General features: G+C 34.1%; 1 protein-coding gene across 1 annotated transcript; it reads right to left on the minus strand.

The window, feature by feature from the left end:
• Positions 1-27: 27 nt before the first annotated feature.
• LOC145312398 (patj homolog) lies at positions 28-20,210 on the minus strand. Its single transcript, XM_080151635.1, has 23 exons — positions 20,086-20,210; positions 19,481-19,579; positions 19,006-19,084; positions 18,790-18,876; positions 18,355-18,432; positions 17,569-17,648; positions 17,105-17,207; positions 16,673-16,839; positions 16,190-16,332; positions 15,219-15,382; positions 14,870-14,958; positions 12,189-12,306; positions 11,733-11,826; positions 4,843-4,918; positions 4,216-4,397; positions 3,681-3,886; positions 3,123-3,252; positions 2,560-2,626; positions 1,938-2,151; positions 1,581-1,685; positions 1,093-1,213; positions 735-794; positions 28-238 (listed from the first exon to the last, which is right to left on the minus strand). Exons 1-23 carry the CDS (start codon positions 20,179-20,181, stop codon positions 28-30), a joined length of 2,769 nt encoding a protein of 922 aa, XP_080007761.1. The 5' UTR covers positions 20,182-20,210.
• Positions 20,211-20,510: the final 300 nt, after the last annotated feature.

Genomic DNA, 20,510 nt, shown 5'->3' on the forward strand with positions numbered 1-20,510 from the left:
TAGGTAGGTGTTTTGAATTTAGGTAATTTAAGATTTTATGATACTTGAGAAAGAGTAGCCGCGCTTGGCAAAATATTTTAAGTAACAAGTTCCTGGCATATTGCCAGCTGCGCCTTCTGGTACTGGCAAAGGTTTGGATACACCAATACGGACATCCCCCTGCGGGGCTCCCTTCAGGGCCTGCACAGCTGTGTCCAGGCTAGCATTGTCCAAGGCTGTGTCGTTGACAAACATCAACCTGAATGAAAATGGCAATTTCATTTTATTTTTAATTCATTGATGGATTATCAAGGATCTAAAGGGATAAGACAATGGACGAAAAATTGATTTACATCCTAATAATGATAACCAAAATTAACCTAATGGATGTAAAGTTTGAAAACTGTTAATTATGAACTAACCAATCAAAATTCAATAAAAGTATGAATCAATAAAATATTATTTACTACTGAACCGATTAAAATTTTAGGGAAGCTTCTCATAGGTCCTGAAATAGTTATACCTAGGCTTTTATTTATTATTTAGATTTTGGTTTTGGTATGGTTTTAGGCTAATTTTTGTGTGCGCCCCTTCGAATTTTGAGCCCCTAGATGATATAGTCACTGACACTAATCTTTTGAAATTTGTTAATTTTGTGTTTTTGTTTTTAAAGTCAGTCTGGAAAAAAAAGAGATTTTAAGTTAAAGAGAAAAAAAGTATCCCTGTAATTGAGGTAATTGAGAAATTGTAATTACCTATCGCCAGGAATGAGCCTGCCATCCTGTTCAGCTACACCTCCAGGTACAAGTGACCTGAGTTCAATAATTGTTCATCAATAAAATTAAAAATTGACTTGTGACATCTTTTTTTATAACACTTTTTCTTAGCGTCGTTTTATGACTTTTAAAAGGCGACTTTTGCATGATGATTCTGATTTAGTAAGCGTGGCAACTCTATAATCTTTACCCGGAAGTCAGTACGGCCCTTCAAAACAAGCTGTTTTACAATTTTTTTGTGTGTAATATAGTTATTAGTTATCTAATTCATCTAATTTTTGGAATGTTGATTCCTATGACAACAACAAATATTTGTGTAATTTTATGAACATTCCTAATGACAATAACAGTGTTGTTTGGATTGATAGGGTCCTGATAGTCTAGGATAGAAAAGCCTAGGCCTCGCTCAGTTTTCAACAAGATGATAGTCAGCACTTCCTCTGCCCACATAGCCATTCCTGAACATAGCAAATATATGAAGAACAAGATCAAAAAGGCGTCTATGGACACTAAGATGTAGTCACAAAAGGAAAACCATATCGGTTCAGCGATTACAGAGATTTTTTAGTAAAGAATGTAGGTAAAGGAGAACCATATTAGTTTAGAAATTACAGAGATCCTTTGGTATAGACAGACAGACAGACAAATTACCTGTTACTTTAATAAAAAGGTACAAAATACAGGCAGACAAATTTCGAACCAATAAGGTTTTTGTACTACCAAATCAATATTTATAAATACGCTAATTTATTTACACCAACAATTTAGATTATACAATGAAATATTGAGTCCGATATCCCCCTTTAATTCCCTCCCCGAAAATACCTGTCAATGGTTCCAGGGACTTGGATTTAAGCCTGGACATGATGGCAGAATTTTCACCAAGGGAGTTGGACAGGGACCCATCTGACTTAGCCTTCACCAGACGCTCTAAACATATAATAATTGGAATTTAAGTAGACAATGACATGGTAATGTGCGTGTAGTCTATAAATAGCGTTTTTAACAAAATTGCCAAATTTTAGATTGATGAGAAGAACAGTCAATAAGAACAAAATATGAGTAATATATTGTATTTTCGTAATATTTTCTTGTTGACAAGAAATTTTGTTATTGTCATTCATGAACGAACATCAATAATACTTGTTTATAGAGTAAATTCGCTAAGGAACTTCAACTTGCCTTGCAGTGGTGTTCTTGGCTGTTTATCCGCGGCAGCAGTAGAGCTATCCCCCGTGGCTCCGCCTGTAGCCGTTGCTGTGGCCGTTGTAGTGATTGACGAAGCTGTTGTAGTATCCACTGCACGCGCACAAACTAGGCGCACGTGCATGGGCAGCTCTTTCAGGATAGATACTACGTCAGCATGATACAGGCCAAGCAGTTTCCTTCCGTTCACCTATAAGCAAATAAAAATATTTGAAAGTGGATTTTTTTCTCGACAAACTGACAATCAACTGTTGCTTATACTGATAAAAAATGTTTTAATTTATTTGGTTCGTGTTTTTTTTCAAAGAAATGTAGATAAGGCATTTCTAAGGCGAGTGTATCATTTCTTTTTAATTAATCCAAACAACAATTTAGATTATACCTACATAATACTTACAATTGGCTTCCATGAAAAAAACTATTTTCAATAATTTCAACGATAGGTGGAAACCCAAACATATATTTCATTACATTAAAGTGGAAAGCATAGACGTCAAGGTTAGGGGGTAAAGGGGTAATTTGATTATCCAGCTCAAACTTTGAAAACCTCATTTATTAAAACTTCTAAATACTACTAACTTTAAATTAAGATTCTAACCTCTAATAGTTCATCACCGGATTGTAGCTTGCCATGTTGACCAACGGGGCCATTAGGTAAAACAGATCTAAAAAACAATAAAATTGAAATTAGAGATAAAATATTTCATGAAGTATAATTCATTTCATCAGAAGAAAAACTTATCAGGGAGGAATGAGACTTTGGAAGTTTAATATATTTGTTCCAAAAGTTTTATAATAACGTTTTCTTGTTTGCGGGCTCAACAACTTTGCGGGACTTTTATTGAATTTTTAATGGGTGGTTCATTCAGTTGAAACTTGATTGTCAAACGTTTCGACCACTAATATACAGGAGGGGTAATTTTGTGTATTAATTGGACATCAATTTATCGGCCGGCCATTGTCTCATCTCTTTATATCCCCGAACTGGATTATAGTTTTTATATAAGCTTAATTCTTAACACTAAATGAGGGGAATACATCTAGGTAGTCTTTTTTCATACCTAACGTAAAAACTTTTTTAGTCTCATATAAATACCTAATTGAAACGACTAGAATAATTTAAAAAGGCATCAGTAGTTGGGTTTAATTTTGAACTAATACCTGATGTAATGATGGGGATTTTGTTCGGCCCCATCGATTTTCTCGACTGTTCCCTCGAGGCTGATACCAAGACCACCTCCTTCTTTAAACTTGGATATCTGGGCAACTAATACTTGGAACTCGGCTCCAACTGAAATAAAAAAAACTTGGAGTTTTTAAAGATAGGAAGGGGAACATTGTACTGTAAATTAAACTAGTATCCAAAGTTTTTAAAATAAGATCTCTCATTCGTTGTTCTAAACATTAGACTTTTAAATAAATTTGATTGGTTTAATCTTGTTCAAATACATTGTTTCCAAACTTATCTACCTACCAATTTGGATATTAACAACGAGTAATTTTGTTTATCGCAATTGGGGTAGCCAAGCGTCAGCCGCGTTTGAGTCTCAGTGAAATCATCATATCATAACTTTAAAATTCAGTTGGATGTCTAAACATTTTCCTAAACAGACAATCCATCTTTTAAGAATTTTATTTTTGCACACATACGGGTTTGAATTTGAGGTTTATGCATGGCTGAGTTGCAATTGCCGAGCTCTGCATATATATTATTGCTACCTATTTGATTCCATTTATCCAAAATCTTCTGTTCCTCCATGTCGCTGAGGGGTCCAGAATAATCGGGTGGTCCATCCACCTCGGGCGGGGGAATGATAGGGGTGACCTCTGTCAATTCTCTTGGGGGTAGGATCTCCTCTGATATCAGGGAATCGGTCCGTTTGGGGGGTGGTGGCTTTGGCTTCCCATTCAGGGTTCCAGTTGGACTAAAATAAAAATTCATTCATAAAATCGCTACTAGGAGAGTAAAGAACTAATTTACACCAAAATTAAATTTGCATGTCTGCCTAAGTGTTTGTAACGAAATCTAAATTTTTGTTAATCCATAACCGTTATGGCTCTACTATTCATTTTAACTATAAATTTACGCTTTTCATCTATTTAGGTAGGGAGGGTACCAATGCCCTTAAAAAATAGTTCTTCAAAAAAATATCGTTCATTACAACAACAACCCCTTACCCCCAAAGATCAGTTTAAAATCATTTAATAAACTCACTACAGCACTGAGTAGCTACGCTAATAATATATTCATTACCTAGTGGCATAAACTGCATGCTGCGGGCTGCCGCCAGCAATACTGCCAGCGGCAGTGGCCGACGGGCTGGTGGCGGCGCTGCTTGCAATGGCCTGCTGCAACTGCTCAAACTTGAGTCCGTGCACGTATCTGACCAGCTTGAGTCGCACAGTCGCACCTGTGGCTCGTAACATCTCTACAGCCTTGGTAGATAGATATAGATAGTTAGTTTAATGAATTGATAGATAGATACAAAATACAAATACAAATAGTGTGTAGATAGAAAGGGGGGCCGGGGTCGCAAATGATAAGTAACCATTAAGTTATGTGTACTAACTTAGTACTACTACGACTATTAATAAGATAGGTTGACATTTATACATAGGTATATTGTATAGGTTTGAGATACCAATAAAAATATAGAAAGAATAATTCAACATCAAATGTTAGTAGCCTAACTGGGACTATTTGTATATTATTTACTATGTATTTTGATTGATTAGATATATAATTACGTTAGTTAAAAGGATGAATAGAAGAGATTGGTTGAAATTATCGAGTCCTGCCTTCCCCTTTTTAATCCCTAAAGGTTTTACAGCTTCCCAGTAAATCATTGTTCACGCCACTAGATAACAATATTGTTTGTACCTGTTGGTTGGTATATCCCTGCAGGGTCTGTCCATCCACTTCAATAATCTGATCATTTACTTGAACCTTGCCTGACCTAAAATAATGGATTTGTTATTATTTGGATCTTACACCAGATTATCTTAAAGTGAAAATTGTAGCTGGCCAAAAAAAACGATCATCATCTCCCCCCTTACCCTATCCCCTTCCCTTTAACTGGATAACGAACTGACCATAAATGATGTCTGTGTTAGCAACCTAAATTGACGTAAATTTTTCCCTGTCATAAAATCCACAAATATTCTACATTCAATCCTAAAATATATTTTAACATTTGAAAACTGTATAGGTATCACTTATCATTGTTCTTTCAAAGTTTCTTTCCAGTATGGCTTCGAAATCGATTAATATCCGCTGAAATAGAACCGGTTCTCAGCTATACCGAAAAATCATTTATAGCATCGTACTACAGACAGTTTTCCATAAATATTAAAATAAAAATCATAAAATCAGGGTTTCGGATCCGGATCCGGATCCGCAAGGATCCGCATATTTTGAGTCCAAGGATCCGGATCCGGATCCGCAAAAAAAATGCGGATCCGGATCCGGATCCTTAGACTCCAAAAAATGCGGAAAAATGGAAAAATCTACCTAAATTTATAAAAAATCTCAGACATTCTCTTGATGAGAGCCAATCTTTAAGGTTTAGGTTCAGACTTGAAAATTAAAAGTATTTTTGACTTCGAACTAAAGAATAAAATTTTTTTGAAAAATTTGGTGATTTTATTTTTATTGTCAAAGATCCGGATCCGGATCCAGTTGGATCCGGATCCGCACTGACCAAATTTTGAGGATCCGGATCCGCATAAAATCAATGCGGATCCGAAACCCTGCATAAAATTAATACCAGTTTTGTTAACTTGAAATTGAACGGACTTATGGAAATAAAGCAAAGTTTAAAAAACATTCTAGTACATACGTTAGCATATTTTTAGATAAATTTTGTATCTTTAGCTTTTGAAGCTATCATTTTGAAGCATTTTTTGCGATAACAAACAATCAAAATCAGATCAAATGTAAGTAGATACAATACTAGCAAGGTATAAGTATATAGATAGCATTGATAGAAGGAAGTTTAACTAGATAGATAATGAGTATAGTTAGAAAATAAGTAGGTATTAACAACAGTGTCTGAGCTGATTAGCTACAAAGTTCATACAAAATAACGTAATTTCATTGCCACCCACTTTTGCTGTAGTCAAAAATTATTTCGATTATAATACAATGTATTATAATTTTGCAACATCTTTAAGTATTGAGATATTAGTTTTTGTATATGAACACTATCACAATGCACCAAACTGCAGTGTCTTGAGGTTAATTTTGTACTGTTTTTCTTGTTGTTTTGGATGAATAACAATATAATGATTACAATAGAAACTTTACTTGCGATACAAAAACAAGGACAAATATATTGCAAAACCGTATGATTAACACCACTTAAAAGTATTACTCTAAATTTCTAATTTCATCATCATCAGGCGCATCTCTCTTTTTGACTGTTGAGTCCAGAGAATACGGACACCTTGTTCCTCCATGAATTTCTTTTTTTGGCAAGTGCTTCTGCTTCTCCCCATGTTAATTTCAAATCAAAGAGGTCCTTTTCAGTGCTCCGCCTCCAGGTCATTTTTGGTTGTCCCCGTTTACGTTTACCAGTGGTGGGGTTCCATTTTAAGCACTTTTTTGGAAACCTATTTTGTTCCATTCTGAGCACATGTCCTAGCCACCTTAGTCTTTTATATTTCACTTCTGCTTCAATACTATTGCACTTCGTCTTAGCATGCAGCTCAATGTTTGATATTTTGTTTGGCCAGAATATTTTGCAAATTCTTCTTAGGCAGCTATTGTGAAATGCATTAAGTTGATTTGTTTCAGTTTTCACAGTTCTCCAGCATTCAGCTCCATAAAGAAGAACTGATTTCACATTACTGTTGTAAAGTCTGATTTTTGTTTTCAGAGCAAGTTTCTTTGAATTCCAAACGTTGTGTAGACTGTTGAAAGCAACCCTAGCCTTATCAATCCTGGTCTTAATATCAGCTTTTGAGCCATTTTCGTTGCTGATAACACTCCCCAGATAGGTGAATTTGTTGCTTTGTTTCAATTGTTCACCATTTATTGTTATATTTTGATCAGGGTTTGTAGGTATATTCATAATTTCGGTCTTCTTGACATTGACAAAGAGCCCGACTTGTCCTGCATATTTGACTAGTCTATCTGTTTTAGCTTGTAGATGTTTGATTGTTTCTGAAATCAGTGCCAGGTCATCAGCAAAGTCCAGATCCTCTAGGTGTCCTAGTATGCCCAGCTGGAGACCACGTTTTTTGTCCTCTGTGGTTTTCTTCATCACCCAGTCAATGACCAATATAAATAGAATAGGTGATAAAATGCATCCCTGTCTAACTCCAGTGCTTATTCTAAAGAAATCAGATGTCTTATTGTTTCCAACTGAAACACAGGCTTGGAAGTTGTCATAGAACTTAGTTATCATAATTATCATCTTTTCAGGTATACCATAACTTCTTAGTATTTTCCAAAGTGTTTGTCTGTGTATGGAGTCAAAGGCCTTAGAGAAATCAACAAAATTTACATGGAGTGGCTTGTTAAATTCAACACATTGTTCAATAACCGTCCTAAGGGTGAAAATTTGGTCAACACAGCCCTTTCCAGCACGGAATCCAGCTTGTTCTTCTCTTAGTTTATTGTCAATTTTCTCATCAATTCTGTTTAAAATAACTTTACATAGGACCTTGCTTGGGATAGAAAGCAGCATAATTCCTCTCCAATTATCACAATTGTTCAAATCTCCCTTCTTAGGTAGTTTTATGATTATACCTTTAGACCAGTCCGTTGGTATCTTTTCTTGCCTCCAAATTTTACCAAAGAGATCAGTTAGAGTCCTAGCAGAAAGATCTATGTCTGCCTTAAGCATTTCGGCAGTTATCAAGTCAGGTCCTGGTGCTTTGTCATTCTTTAGACTATGTATAGCAGCTTTAACTTCTTGAATAGTTGGTGGTCGTGTGTCTATGTCTACTTCATGTCCTGGTTCTGGTTCAGCAGTAATTTCTGGTTCAGGTCTGTTCAACACTTCTTCAAAATGTGATTTCCACCTTTCAGCAACTTCTTTTTCTGTAGTGAGTAATTTACCATCTTTAGCCCTGATAGTTTCACCACTCTTTTTGCTATATTTGCCACTTAATTGCTTGGTTATGTTGTATACTGTTTTCATGTTACCAAAGTCAGCTGCTCTTTGGGCCTTTTCAGCCAGATTGTCAATGTAATCTCTCTTGTCTTTCCTTGTGCACTTTTTGACTTCTTTGTCTTTAGCAGTATATTCAGCTTTTAAATTTCTCATGTCAGCCAAATGTTGAGCATTATGGATTTTGTTTTTGAGCTTCTTTCTCTCTTCTATTTTGATCCATGTTTCTTCAGAGATCCAGTCCTTTTTCTCTGGTTTCTTGTGTCCTAGGATTTCCTTAGCAGTAGATTGAAAGTTTTCTTTAATTGAAGTCCATGTGATCTCAGTCTCGTCATTTGGGTCCTCTAAGACTTGAAATCTATTTCTGAGTTTTAAGACAAATTCATTCTTTATCACAGGGTCCTTTAATCTTGAAGAATCATATTGTCTACCAATCTCACTCTTTTTATCATGGCCAGTACGCTTCAGCTTTAATTTAATCTTACTGACAACTAGTTCATGGTCACTAAATATGTCGGCTCCTCTGTAACTCCTACAGTCTTGCATTGACTTGACCCATTTTCTATTGATCATAATGTGGTCAATCATGTTTCTTGTTTGTCCATCAGGCGTGGTCCAGGTATATTTGTGAATGTTTTTGTGTTGGAATAGTGTACCTCCTACAACCATATCATTATTTAAACAGAATTCAATTAAAAGTTCTCCATTTTCATTTCTTGTACCTATACCAAAGTGTCCCATTGCGTTCTCCACTCCAGTCCTGTCAGTTCCTACTTTAGCATTCATATCTCCAAGAACTAGGCACATGTCATGTTTGGGTACTGAGTTTCTGATTGATTGCAGTTGATCATAAAACTCTTGTTTTACTTTTCCATCTTTGTCATTTGTTGGGGCGTAGCATTGGATAATAGTCAACTTGCAATGCCTTGATTGGAATCTAGCCTTAATTATTCTGTCTGATATAGGTTTCCAGTCTATTAGTGAATTGACATGTCGTTTTTGAATAATTATAGCAACACCATACATATGTTGGCTTTCATGACCAGAATAAAGTATTAGGTGGCCATCTTTGGTTGTAGTTTGTCCTTGTCCTGTCCATCTACATTCCGCAATTCCAAGTATTCCAATATTGTAACTTGTCATTTCTTTAACTACTTGGGCTGTTTTAGTTGACTCATACATTGTTCTAACATTCCAGGTTCCTATCTTACAGCTTTGCTTAGAACTTATTGGTCCTGTCATCAAGTTGATAGCTTCCTTTCGGATTTGACCATCATCTTTCATATTCTCAGTAAACTGAGCATCAGTTCCAACAGTTCTTGTTTCATGTACACCTCTGGCTGTGTGAAAGCCATAAGTGTTTGAGGTTCTGTGGGTGTTTTCGCTAACTGTTGGGATTTTTACAGGTAGGATAGTTAGTCCTACGCAAACCTTCCATATCCCTGGAAGGAAGGGTGACTGGTAAGGGGAGGGACGTCAATATCCCCCAGTACTTCAAGAAGTACCTCCTGCCCCTCCTAATTTCTAATTTACTTGTCACAATTATAAATGCAAAAGCGTCTAAACCCTTTGACTACCTAGTAAAGAAAAATAGGATCATGGAAAGAAAACGAAGTGGCCGGTTTAATCGCATTTTCACAGTAGCTTTTGAAGGGTTATTTTAGGTTAGGTTAAGTAAATGTTAATGATTGTCCCGAAGGGCTAGAGCCCCCCGCAGGGGCTAGAAATAGGAGAAAGGCTACTGTGAAAAAACGACGAAACCGGCAACTTCGTTTTCTTTCCATGATCAGAAAAATAATATTTTTCTATAGGATTGGTATTTTTTAATTAACTAAGATATACCTAATCATCTTCAATTTTAAAGATGTGTTTTTACTCTAATTGTCTTATTGACCACAGCCCCTCCCCCTCCCCCCCCTAATTTTTAAAAATAATAAATTGAAGAGAAGCAAATTTTTCGTTTTCTTTGCTTATTACTTTAGGTCAGGTTACGCTGGGTTAAATTGGGTACTGGATAGTCTAGAGGGTTAGTCATAAAGAACCCAACCCCTCCAGATATTGAAAATATTTTTAAAATAAGTCAGTCCCGAAATGCTTTATGTATCCTGTACTACAACTAGAACTAGAAACATAAAACTTTGTACAGTAGTTTTCAGAACCGCTGTCTTTATTCAGGTAAAGAGTTAATCTTTCTAAAGAGTAAATGAGATGGAAGAGAAAATAGTTTTTCATTTCTTTGGATATTTCCTTTGCATCGCACAAACTTTTAATTGAATCATCAGCGAACAAGAATAAAAAATCCATAAAAGCATAGTTAATATAAATAAAAATGTGGTACTTAAAAGTTTTACTTTTGGTGATATGATGCTAAATAATAAATATACCTAGTCACTTTTATTAGGTATTAATGTTATTTTTTATTTAAAAATTTTATTTGTAATTTTGTCTATTTTATGAAATAATAATGGTCAGAAAACCAAAATTTCAATATTTTTACTTGTGTCATATACCAATAAAATACATATGAACACATATAAACTATGAATTTAAAATCATCATTCCACGTTTGAAGATAATAGCGCAATACTATACTGAATGGTATACAGGAAAACATTATTTATAAATAATAGAGCAGTTACGCTACGAAAAGATTCACAGAAAGGATAAGACAGCTTTTTGCTTTCAGGAAAACTCAGCCAATGTTTTTTTTCTTTAAGAAAAGTATAATTGTACATTTAGGTTTGTACATTCGAACAATCCTAATGGACTGACTTTATTAAAATAAAAAAGTATGTTAGGTTACAGTCCCATTCGTGGCAACGCACCTTAAGGGGGATTCTTCGTATTTTTCACAGTAGCTTTTCTCCTATTTCTAGCCCCTCCGGGGGGCTCTAACCCTGCGGGGCCATTTGCCTTACCCTGTGGGGTAATCACCTAACCCAATATAACCTAACCTAAGCTAAAATAACCTATAAAAAGCCATTTAAAATACAACGAATCGCCCATTAAGGGGCGTTGCCACGAAAGGGACTATTCTCGTATGTTATTATCCATAATAGCACAGTAGACGATCATAACAGCCTAAAATTTTATTGTAATGAAAAAATGTTAAAAAAAATAGGTATGTATATAAATGTCTTCATTTGAAATAGACAAAATATATTTTTATAGATAGCAGGGGCTGCTATTCAGCCTATTAATTCCAATTGAAAATGCCGCAAAATTTAATATTTTGTTGGATCAAAGTTGGCGTAAATCTTGTTTTTTTTTTGTGTAACTAAAGGGGAGTCATTAAGAAGGGGTAGAAAAAAGAGAAGGGGGTTGTGACGAAATTTTCCTTTAGAATTGTTTGTCAGAATCACATTCTCTTTTCCCTGTATAGATAGTCTTCCCATAGCATAAAATTGTCGAAATTCCACTAGTTTTATGATCCATTCATTAGGATGGATCTAAGTAGGAAACTTGACATACCTGTTTCTTAATCCTGGAACAGTAATAATGAGTAAGATCAGACAATATTTTTTTATGTCGAAACTACCTCTTAGATATCAATACAAGAGCGTATTTTAAATACAACATTTTTCAAATGATTGTTCATCATTCCTAAACAAAATATAACTTGATGATAGTCAACACAACAACAAACAAACCTTACCTATGAGCTGAGGAACCTTCAGTAACAGACTTAACAAATATTCCAGATAATTCCTCTCTCTCACAGGTATAGCCGGCAATGGTGATTCCAAGACCTTAAACAATGATATTGATTATTAGGTCTCGCGGGATGATAAGTATTTATGGAACACAAGTAATTTTCTTCAAGTCAACTACAAAACTCATTGGATAATCCCCAGTAATATTAAATACAACCTTTAAATTTTCAGACCTTTAACTAAAAGTTCCAGCAAAGTAGTATAATATATTTGCGCCTCGTTTAACGGCCAAGGAACTTCCCTGTTTTTATATTGCTCAGAAATCTTTAAAAATGTAGCAATGCGATCAAATTGCATCGATTTTAGGCATAACCCAGTTTTAATTCGAATCTTTTTACTTTCAGAAAATTAGCAGAACATTTAAATATTATACCAAAGGCATGGTTAATATGTTTTACCTTGATTATCCTTGTGGAGCTCGACCTGGAAGGACTCAACCTCGGGCAGGTGTGTCATGTTACCAGCCGCAGGTGTCGGCACAGGGGCAGTTATACCTCCCATATAGTCACCTCCATCCTAGATAGATAGATATTATGTAAGTTGCTTGTCCCAGATGTCAACACAGGGGTAGTTTTTATACCTCCCATACAGTCACCTCCATCCTAGATAGATAGATATTATGTTACTTGTCCTAGATGTCAACACAGGGGTAGTTATACCTCCCATACAGTCACCTCCATCCTAGATAGATAGATAGGGTAAAGCGGGGCGAACTCGGTCTTTTTTTCGGTTTTTTGAACCTGCAAATCGTAAAAATTATTTTTTTTAAATGGGACCAAGACCAGTAGAAAGATCTCGGAAAAGTCGATCAGGTCCTAAAAGGACGTAAACCTAGGACATTGGGAAGTTTGTCAAAATTGATCTCTAAAACGGCACCGACATCGCCCCGCCTTGAGGCGAAGTCGGTAGGGCATTTTCAAGCTTCGAAAAATCGATGACGTATTGATTTTATTCAGGGATAAGGGATGGGAAACGTAGGAAAATATTAGTTCAGGCCTATTTTAGGCCTAGGCCTATTTCTAGCCTAATAAACCAGTTTTGGGATAGCGCAGTGGTTCGTATAAATCGCTAATGAAAAAGCTGTGTGTGTTTGTGTAGATAAAGTATAGAATCAAATTCAGGTAGCTAGTTTAAAGTAAAAAACATAACTTTTTATAAACCTATATATTAATGGCTTTTGTTAAAATGAAGTTTTTTCTCTCCCAAAATTTTTTTATCTTTTACTTTGGTAATTTGAACTGTCAGAAAGCTATCGTTGGGTTTCCCTCAGACAGATTTTAGTTTGTATTATTTGCATTTTTATTAATGAGTAAAAATTTTATTTGAAAATTTCATTGCTAATTAAAATTCAAAATAAATTAATTAATATGCACTTGGGTAACATTCTATCAAGTTCTTTGGATACTATTATGTAATGATAAATTTGTACTGTGTTGTATTGTACAAATATCAGTGTTAAGGTGTTGTATCAATTCCGTATTAAATTTTTAAAATTCAAAATACAACATCTAATTTATAAACTACCAAATGAAAATTCGTAGCTACCTTCTTTCCAAAAATAATCCCGTTATTTTTGTTTTTTCTATATGGCCCTTTTTTAATGTTTAACTCTAAGCAGATTTAATAATTAAGCTAATGTGATCTAACACCATTTATATTTATTTTTTAGTAGCAGACGAAATCATTATTTTTTCTAGAATTGTCTGCTTCTAAAATTTCGCCAATTGGTGATTGGTTGTTAAAAACAGGCCGATTCTTATTGGTTTAGAGCGATAGCTACTTGGGAGCGTCCGCCAGTTTGATAGTAATTTGTAATAGTTGCAATATCCCTAAAGAATCTAGGCCGGGACCTAGTTAATGGCCAGGTTTCCTATCCCTTATCCCTGAATTATTACAGCATGCCCAAAAGGTAAAAGTTGCTAAATGTAATAAAGAGTATGCACAAAAATTTTTATTAAGTTAGGTCAATTTTTTCTACCAAAAAAAATTATTTTTCCGAAGTACGCGAAATTTGACTTTTTTTTCAAAAATTTTTTTGATAAAAAACATAAATATACTACTAGAAAAAATAACTTTTTATGACTTTAAAGGCCTGATCCTTAAAATTCAGGCAATTTTGAATAGATTTGGCCAAAAAAAAATTAGTTCTATTAGCAAAATTTCCTAAAAAAATCAAGTTGAAAAAAAGAGAAAAGTTTGGCAAAATCTGTGGTCGATTTTCCAGCTTCAAAAAACCTATGACATATTGATTTAATTACAGCATGCCCTAAAGGTTAAAGTTGCTAAATGTAATAAAGAGCATTCACAAAAAAAATTATGAAGATCGGACAATTTTTTCTACAAAAAAAAATAAATTTTTTCTAAGTACGAGAAATTTGACTTTTTTCTCTCGAAAATTTCACTTTTTTATATAAAATTGAAAAAGTTAGTATAAAAAGTGAAAAAACCGAATTCGCCCCGCTTCACTTTTAGTCGATTTAAGAAAAAAACTATACAAGCTTTTTTAAAGTTTTAAACGGAAATGGATAGCCTATTAGATTCTTAATAAGTCCCCTGAAGACGTCTAAGCTCTAGCTCTTACCAGTTTTTCGCCAACTTACCGTTTTTCCGACCGAAGCAAAAAAATCGAAAAAAATTTTTGTTGTCATCCGACTTTAAGACCCAATAAGTACCCTAAAAATTCACCTCGCAAAAATTTTATACTTTTTTGTAGGCAATTTAATAAGGAACAAATTTGATTTTATGTTTTTTTCTGTCAGTCGATTAGAACATGGAGAAAAATGTCATTTAATGAAGGTGGTCAAAAAAATACCGACTTCACCTCAAAACCGAGATCGCCCCGCTTTACCCTATTATGTTACTTGTCCTAGATGTCAACACAGGGGTAGTTATACCTCCCATATAGTCACCTCCATCCTAGATAGATAGATATTATGTTACTTGTCCTAGATGTCAACACAGGGGTAGTTATACCTCCCATATAGTCACCTCCATTTTAGAAAGATATTATTTTCTACATTTCTTTATTAACTTTAGTAAATATAAATAAAAACCGGTAATTGGTCAAATCAAAACCCACCTTTTTATGTGATTGCATGGCCAACTGTAGGTGAGCTTCAAGTTGCTGCTGGTTGGATAAAACTGATGTTGGCAGTACAGGAGCAGAACCTGAAAATAATTTTAGATATATTGTAGAGATGTCCAAATCAACATAAAAAATATTGCAAAGTAGTAGGTAGGTACAAAAAAAATATTAATATATTATTTTATCTAAGGCTTTTAAGTTGTTTTGCTATAATTTTAGGGAATATACTTATAAGAATGCATAAAAAAGTTTAGCTTCGTAAACTAAAAAGCACCTTAATAAGTTGTGGGTCCCTCATTGTGGTAAAGATAAAGTTTTAGCAAAAAATATATCTGTAACAAACCTGGGATGGATGCAAGTTCCGTAGGTTCCACAGGCCTGGCAACCACCAGCCTCACATGGAGGCCGCATCCCCTCAGGACCGTAGCAACCTGGTCGCTAGCAACGCCCTTTAACCAGTGCTCGTTTATCTCAAGGATAAAGTCGCCTGGCAAAAGCCGCCCGTCTCTGAAATGTTAAAATTTGAGAATCTAATATTTTCGGTGTTAGCGGCGGTTCTGCCGCCGTATCTTCCCAGTTCCATGTTATATATCTTTAAAGCGACTGCTGTGCCTAATTTCAGTGCTTTAATTCTTTATTTAAGTTGAGTTCCTTCAACTTTTAGTTTTGGTTTCAAAAAGTGTCACACCCACCCCCTCCCTTTAAAATATAAAAAGAAATATATTTCTTGATCACTTATGCAATTGGTAACTTGTTACCAGGATTGCGAATAAGATCAAGTGATGTTATGCACCTTCCAGTAGTCGTACATAGTCCTTTTTTGCATTTATTGTATTTAAAAAAAGTTAAAGGCAGATGCGGTTGGTAAGGGGGGGGGGGGGGGGAAAGTGACACTTTTTGAAACCAAAACTAAAAGTCAACAAAGGAACTCAACTAAAAAAAGAGTTACAGGTCTGAGATTTTGCATGGCAGTTGCTTTATAGGTGTACAATATGGAACTGTGAAGAAACGGCGGCGCAACCGCCGAAAACCGCCGTTTCCCGCCGAATTTTTTTTTGCCTTTTCTCGGCGGTTTTCGGCGGTTGCGCCGCCGTTTCTTCACAGTTCCATATTGTACCCCTATAAAGCAACTGCCATGCAAAATCTCAGACCTGTAACTCTTTTTTTAGTTGAGTTCCTTTGACTTTAAGTTTTGGTTTCAAAAAGTGTCACTTTCGCCCCCCCCCCCCCCCCTTTTAAGACAAAATATATAATTCTCTTGGGTAATAAAAGCAATCTTGAAGTTTATAGGTAAAATAAAATAAATATTGTAACCTGTCAGCAACGCCGCCAGGTAGAATGGTCTTGACAACAACCCCAGTCTGCTGGCCACCAATGATACCAAAGCCAAGGCCTGTACCATCGTTGACAAGATCAATAACCTCAACCTGACACCAGTCAGACGGTAGCAATGAATCCTTAATATGAATCAGGTTTAAAATATGTATTTAGTTATAAGAAAAACAAACTGCTTAATTTATTAAAAGAAGATTATTTTTATGAAATTAACATATATTCTATAATTCAAACGGATAGAAAATCTGAAAGATAAACTATTGGGACAATAAAAGTGATGACGTAAAAATAAATCACCTAAGGATTTCAATTTACAGTACGAACCATACGTACACCTACTTCAAAAAATAATTTACATACTCTTCGAGGAAATGTTTAGCAGTATGTCAAAATAGTTGTGAAAATTGGATCAAATGTAAAAAGCTACCTACACAATTTCAATAAATAAATTCAAAGTCATACCTGCGAAGCCGAATGAGGGGGACCCGAACCTCTAGCGACTATGAGCTCCACCTTTCCCCTGGCCTGCTGCAGGATGTAGATGGCCTGCTGGTGCGAGATGTTAGAATCCAAGACCTGGCCGTCAATAGCCAAGATTTGATCTCCTTCTTTCAACTGACCATCTTTACCTAAATTTAATATTCTACTAAGGTATTTCATTAGATAAAGGTTTTACTTTTTTATGCATATTGACATATTCTTACAAGTAATTACAGTGTAAAGTTTTAAAAAGTCTTTATGCCAAGTAAACTTGTCCAGTTTTTGAGTAGGAGCATACTTTCTCCCTTTTGAACCCTTTTAAGATCAACAAAACTTATATCACCAATTTGATTTTAAAATAAAAATGGTAACTAACTATTTTTTTTAAATCAATAAATTATGCATTATCAATACCTGCTATGCCTTCAGGTTGTATCTCCTGCACATAGATGCCAAGTTCACCAAGATGTTCACTTCGAAGTCCAACAACAGAGAATCCAAGACTTTTTCCATTAGGCTGAAAAGTCATATTCATTATTATAAATAAGATATTTTCATTTGCCAGGGATAAAACTAAATTTTTTCCCAATTATGTGATATGAAAACTTATCTTTAATCCTTATTTCTAGAAAAGTAGATACCTAAACCAATTCAGGTAAATCATAGTTTTTCAAGGAATGTTTTTAAACTTACTTTTATCAACTTTTTTTTAAAAGCTAAATCCCATACGACCAAATGATACTTTAAAATAATCTAGACTAGTTTAATATTTCTATTTACTTCTCATCATTATAAGTATAAATGATCTCTAAACATTTATTGAAACCCATATAGAAAAACCATTTATGGTTATTACCTAAAAAAAAAAATTTGTTTACCTTAAAAAGTCCAATCTTCATAAGAGGACGTCCCTGGGCTGCATCTTCAATTATCTTCTGGAAGCTGTCAGCACTCTTGGCTAAAAATTATTATATCATTGAAAGATTGTGAGACATTCAAAGAAAATAATATTAGAAAAATTTTAGGTGTTATCCTAAAATTAGTTAGGTGCTACTAAGGTTAAAAGTTTAAAATCGAAGGAAAAATAATTTAGGTTTTTGGATTTTCACTTTATTGATTTTGATAACTCTCTGTACTAAATACCACCTATCCTTTTTTCTCAATGATTTCCTTATGTACAGGGTTTCGGATCCGGATCCGGATCCGCAAGGATCCGCATATTTTGAGTCCAAGGATCCGGATCCGGATCCGCAAATAAAATGCGGATCCGGATCCGGATCCGGATCCTTAGACTCCAAAAAATGCGGAAAAAATGGAAAAATCTACCTAAATTTATATAAAATCTCAGACATTCTCTTGATGAGAGCCAATCTTTAAGGTTTAGGTTCAGACTTGAAAATTAAAAGTATTTTTGACTTCGAATTGAAGAATTAATTTTTTTGAAAAATTTGGTGATTTTATTTTTATTGTCAAAGATCCGGATCCGGATCCAGTAGGATCCGGATCCGGATCCGGATCCGCACTGACCAAATTTTGAGGATCCGGATCCGGATCCGCATAAAATCAATGCGGATCCGAAACCCTGCTTATGTATTTGACAGTGCAAACAATATCAAAAATTTAGATCATTAATAATCTATAAATGATTTTAAAGTGAAGCTTACATGCATCCATAGGCAGAGTTGAAGAGGTTGAATGAGAATTATTGTCCATCTCAACCAAAGTATCAACTCTATCTTGTCCTGATATATAGAGTTTTATTCAATAGGTAGCTAATATTTCATTAGTAGGTATATTTTGAAAACTTGATTCTAGGAAAAATTATCACAATTTCTAGAGAAAAATCTTCACAGATTTCATCTATTATTATACTTGGAAACTAATATTTTCATAAAGGTATATTAAATAATATATGTAATGTATATAAAACATTAAAATAAAATGATAAAAAAAAACAATTTTTAATAATAATAGGTACGTTATGCTAATTGAAGGATAATTCCTAACAGAAGCTCACTTACTGGTCCAGCCATAAACCATAGTCTTAGTTGTATGGCAGATGTACTACTTAATAGCACTCAAATAAATGATTTTTGTACCTGGAGCTGGCGTGTGTTGTGATGGTGTACCACTGGACTCGGGAGCTGATGGGCTGGATTGATACCCATTCTGATATGGCTCCTCTTCTAAAATAAAATGTATGTACAAATATTTATATTTAGGCAAAATTGTTTGAATATTTATATTTCGACCTTAGATCACCTCTACAACTTCTTCTACCTTACTTCAAAACAAATTGAACAAATAAAACCAACCTGTCGGAAGATTAATGACCAGTTCACCACTTGGTGTTATATCAAAATCCTCGGGAAGAATTGACGGGTGCAAATTCACCTAGAAGAAAAGTTACATTATAGGTATTTTCACAACAAGTAATTTTTGAATGTGTATTTTATTCAAGATTTCTAATATTTTTGCAAGTAGGTAATAAAACACGATTTTGCAGAAAGGACTAAACCTATCAAACATTAGATGATAAAAATTCAGTTATGAACAATAACATAGAGAAACTCTATTTTTGTTACCTACCTACCTATTCAATTTAATTTAATAAATCAATCAATCACTCAAAATCCCTTTTGTTAATAACGAAAACAAAAAGTTTTTGTACCCTTTCCTGTAAAAAAAAAGAAATACATATTTTGATACACTAACGATTATTTTTTACTGTCGCAGGAGCTAGACTAGAAAAACTCACTAATCTAAAAAAATAAATTGCAGTTTACTAACCTGTCTCTTTAATTCTCTCAGAGAATCTTGGATATTAAGAATTGATTGAAACACCGGGGAATCCAAAACCGAGATCAACGTGTTCAGGTCATCGTTAACCTAGGCAAAAGACGAAATAATCATTAAACAGCAAATAATAATTTTCATATAATGTATGCCTCTTTCAAATATTTTTTGTAACCGCTTTAAAGCGCACTTTAAATTTTTTATATTCCTCATCACTCCAATAATGTATGTATGCTAACATTAATTAATGTTATACTAAACTTGTCTAGTAGAAATTCAAATATATATTACAATTAAAATAATTGTAAGAGGTAAAAACATAGTTGATCATGCTACTAATCTCTTGATGTAAATATAAAATCTATTAAAAATTTAAAGAAGTAATAGAATACATTATCGTCACTGTTTAGTTGTAATTTGTATTATATTGATCAAACTGTGTATTTAATATTTTTTTTTCTTGAAGAACACACAAGTTAAGAATATCCTACATAAAAAGTGTTTAGATTTAGATTTAAAGAAATGTTTTGGATAAAATATTTTTTTCAGATACGTTACAACTCCACAACATACATACTGTGAAAGAAAGCATTTGTTACCTGCGCATTATTCTTGAGATCCTCTGTGTTTCTAACACTCTCCTGGACCTCCTTAAGTAGGGCCAGCGCGGCCCTACTGTCTTCAGATATTGGCATTTTTATTCTTTCTGAAATTGACGGGGTTTGTACCTATATAATAAAATTAATAAAACTTAAAAAGTAAATAAACAAACATATATCTTAGATAAATAAATTAAAGATAAAACCTTAATTAGAAAGAAAATGTAGAACTTGGTAAAAAAATAAAAACCGTTCATATAAATAATGTCAAAAAAGAGATGTTATATACTTCAAAGTCAATCTTAATATTTCATACCTATATGTAATAAAAAATGTTACCATATATTTACATGTTTTGTAAGAATGGTAGAAAGAACTAATTAAATAATATAACCTCATAGATACAGTTAAATATAATTTGTCCA

The sequence above is a fragment of the Acartia tonsa genome, chromosome 2 (genome assembly GCF_053477335.1).
Source record: "Acartia tonsa isolate MP-2025a chromosome 2, ASM5347733v1, whole genome shotgun sequence".
In the NCBI taxonomy this organism is placed as follows: domain Eukaryota; kingdom Metazoa; phylum Arthropoda; class Copepoda; order Calanoida; family Acartiidae; genus Acartia; species Acartia tonsa.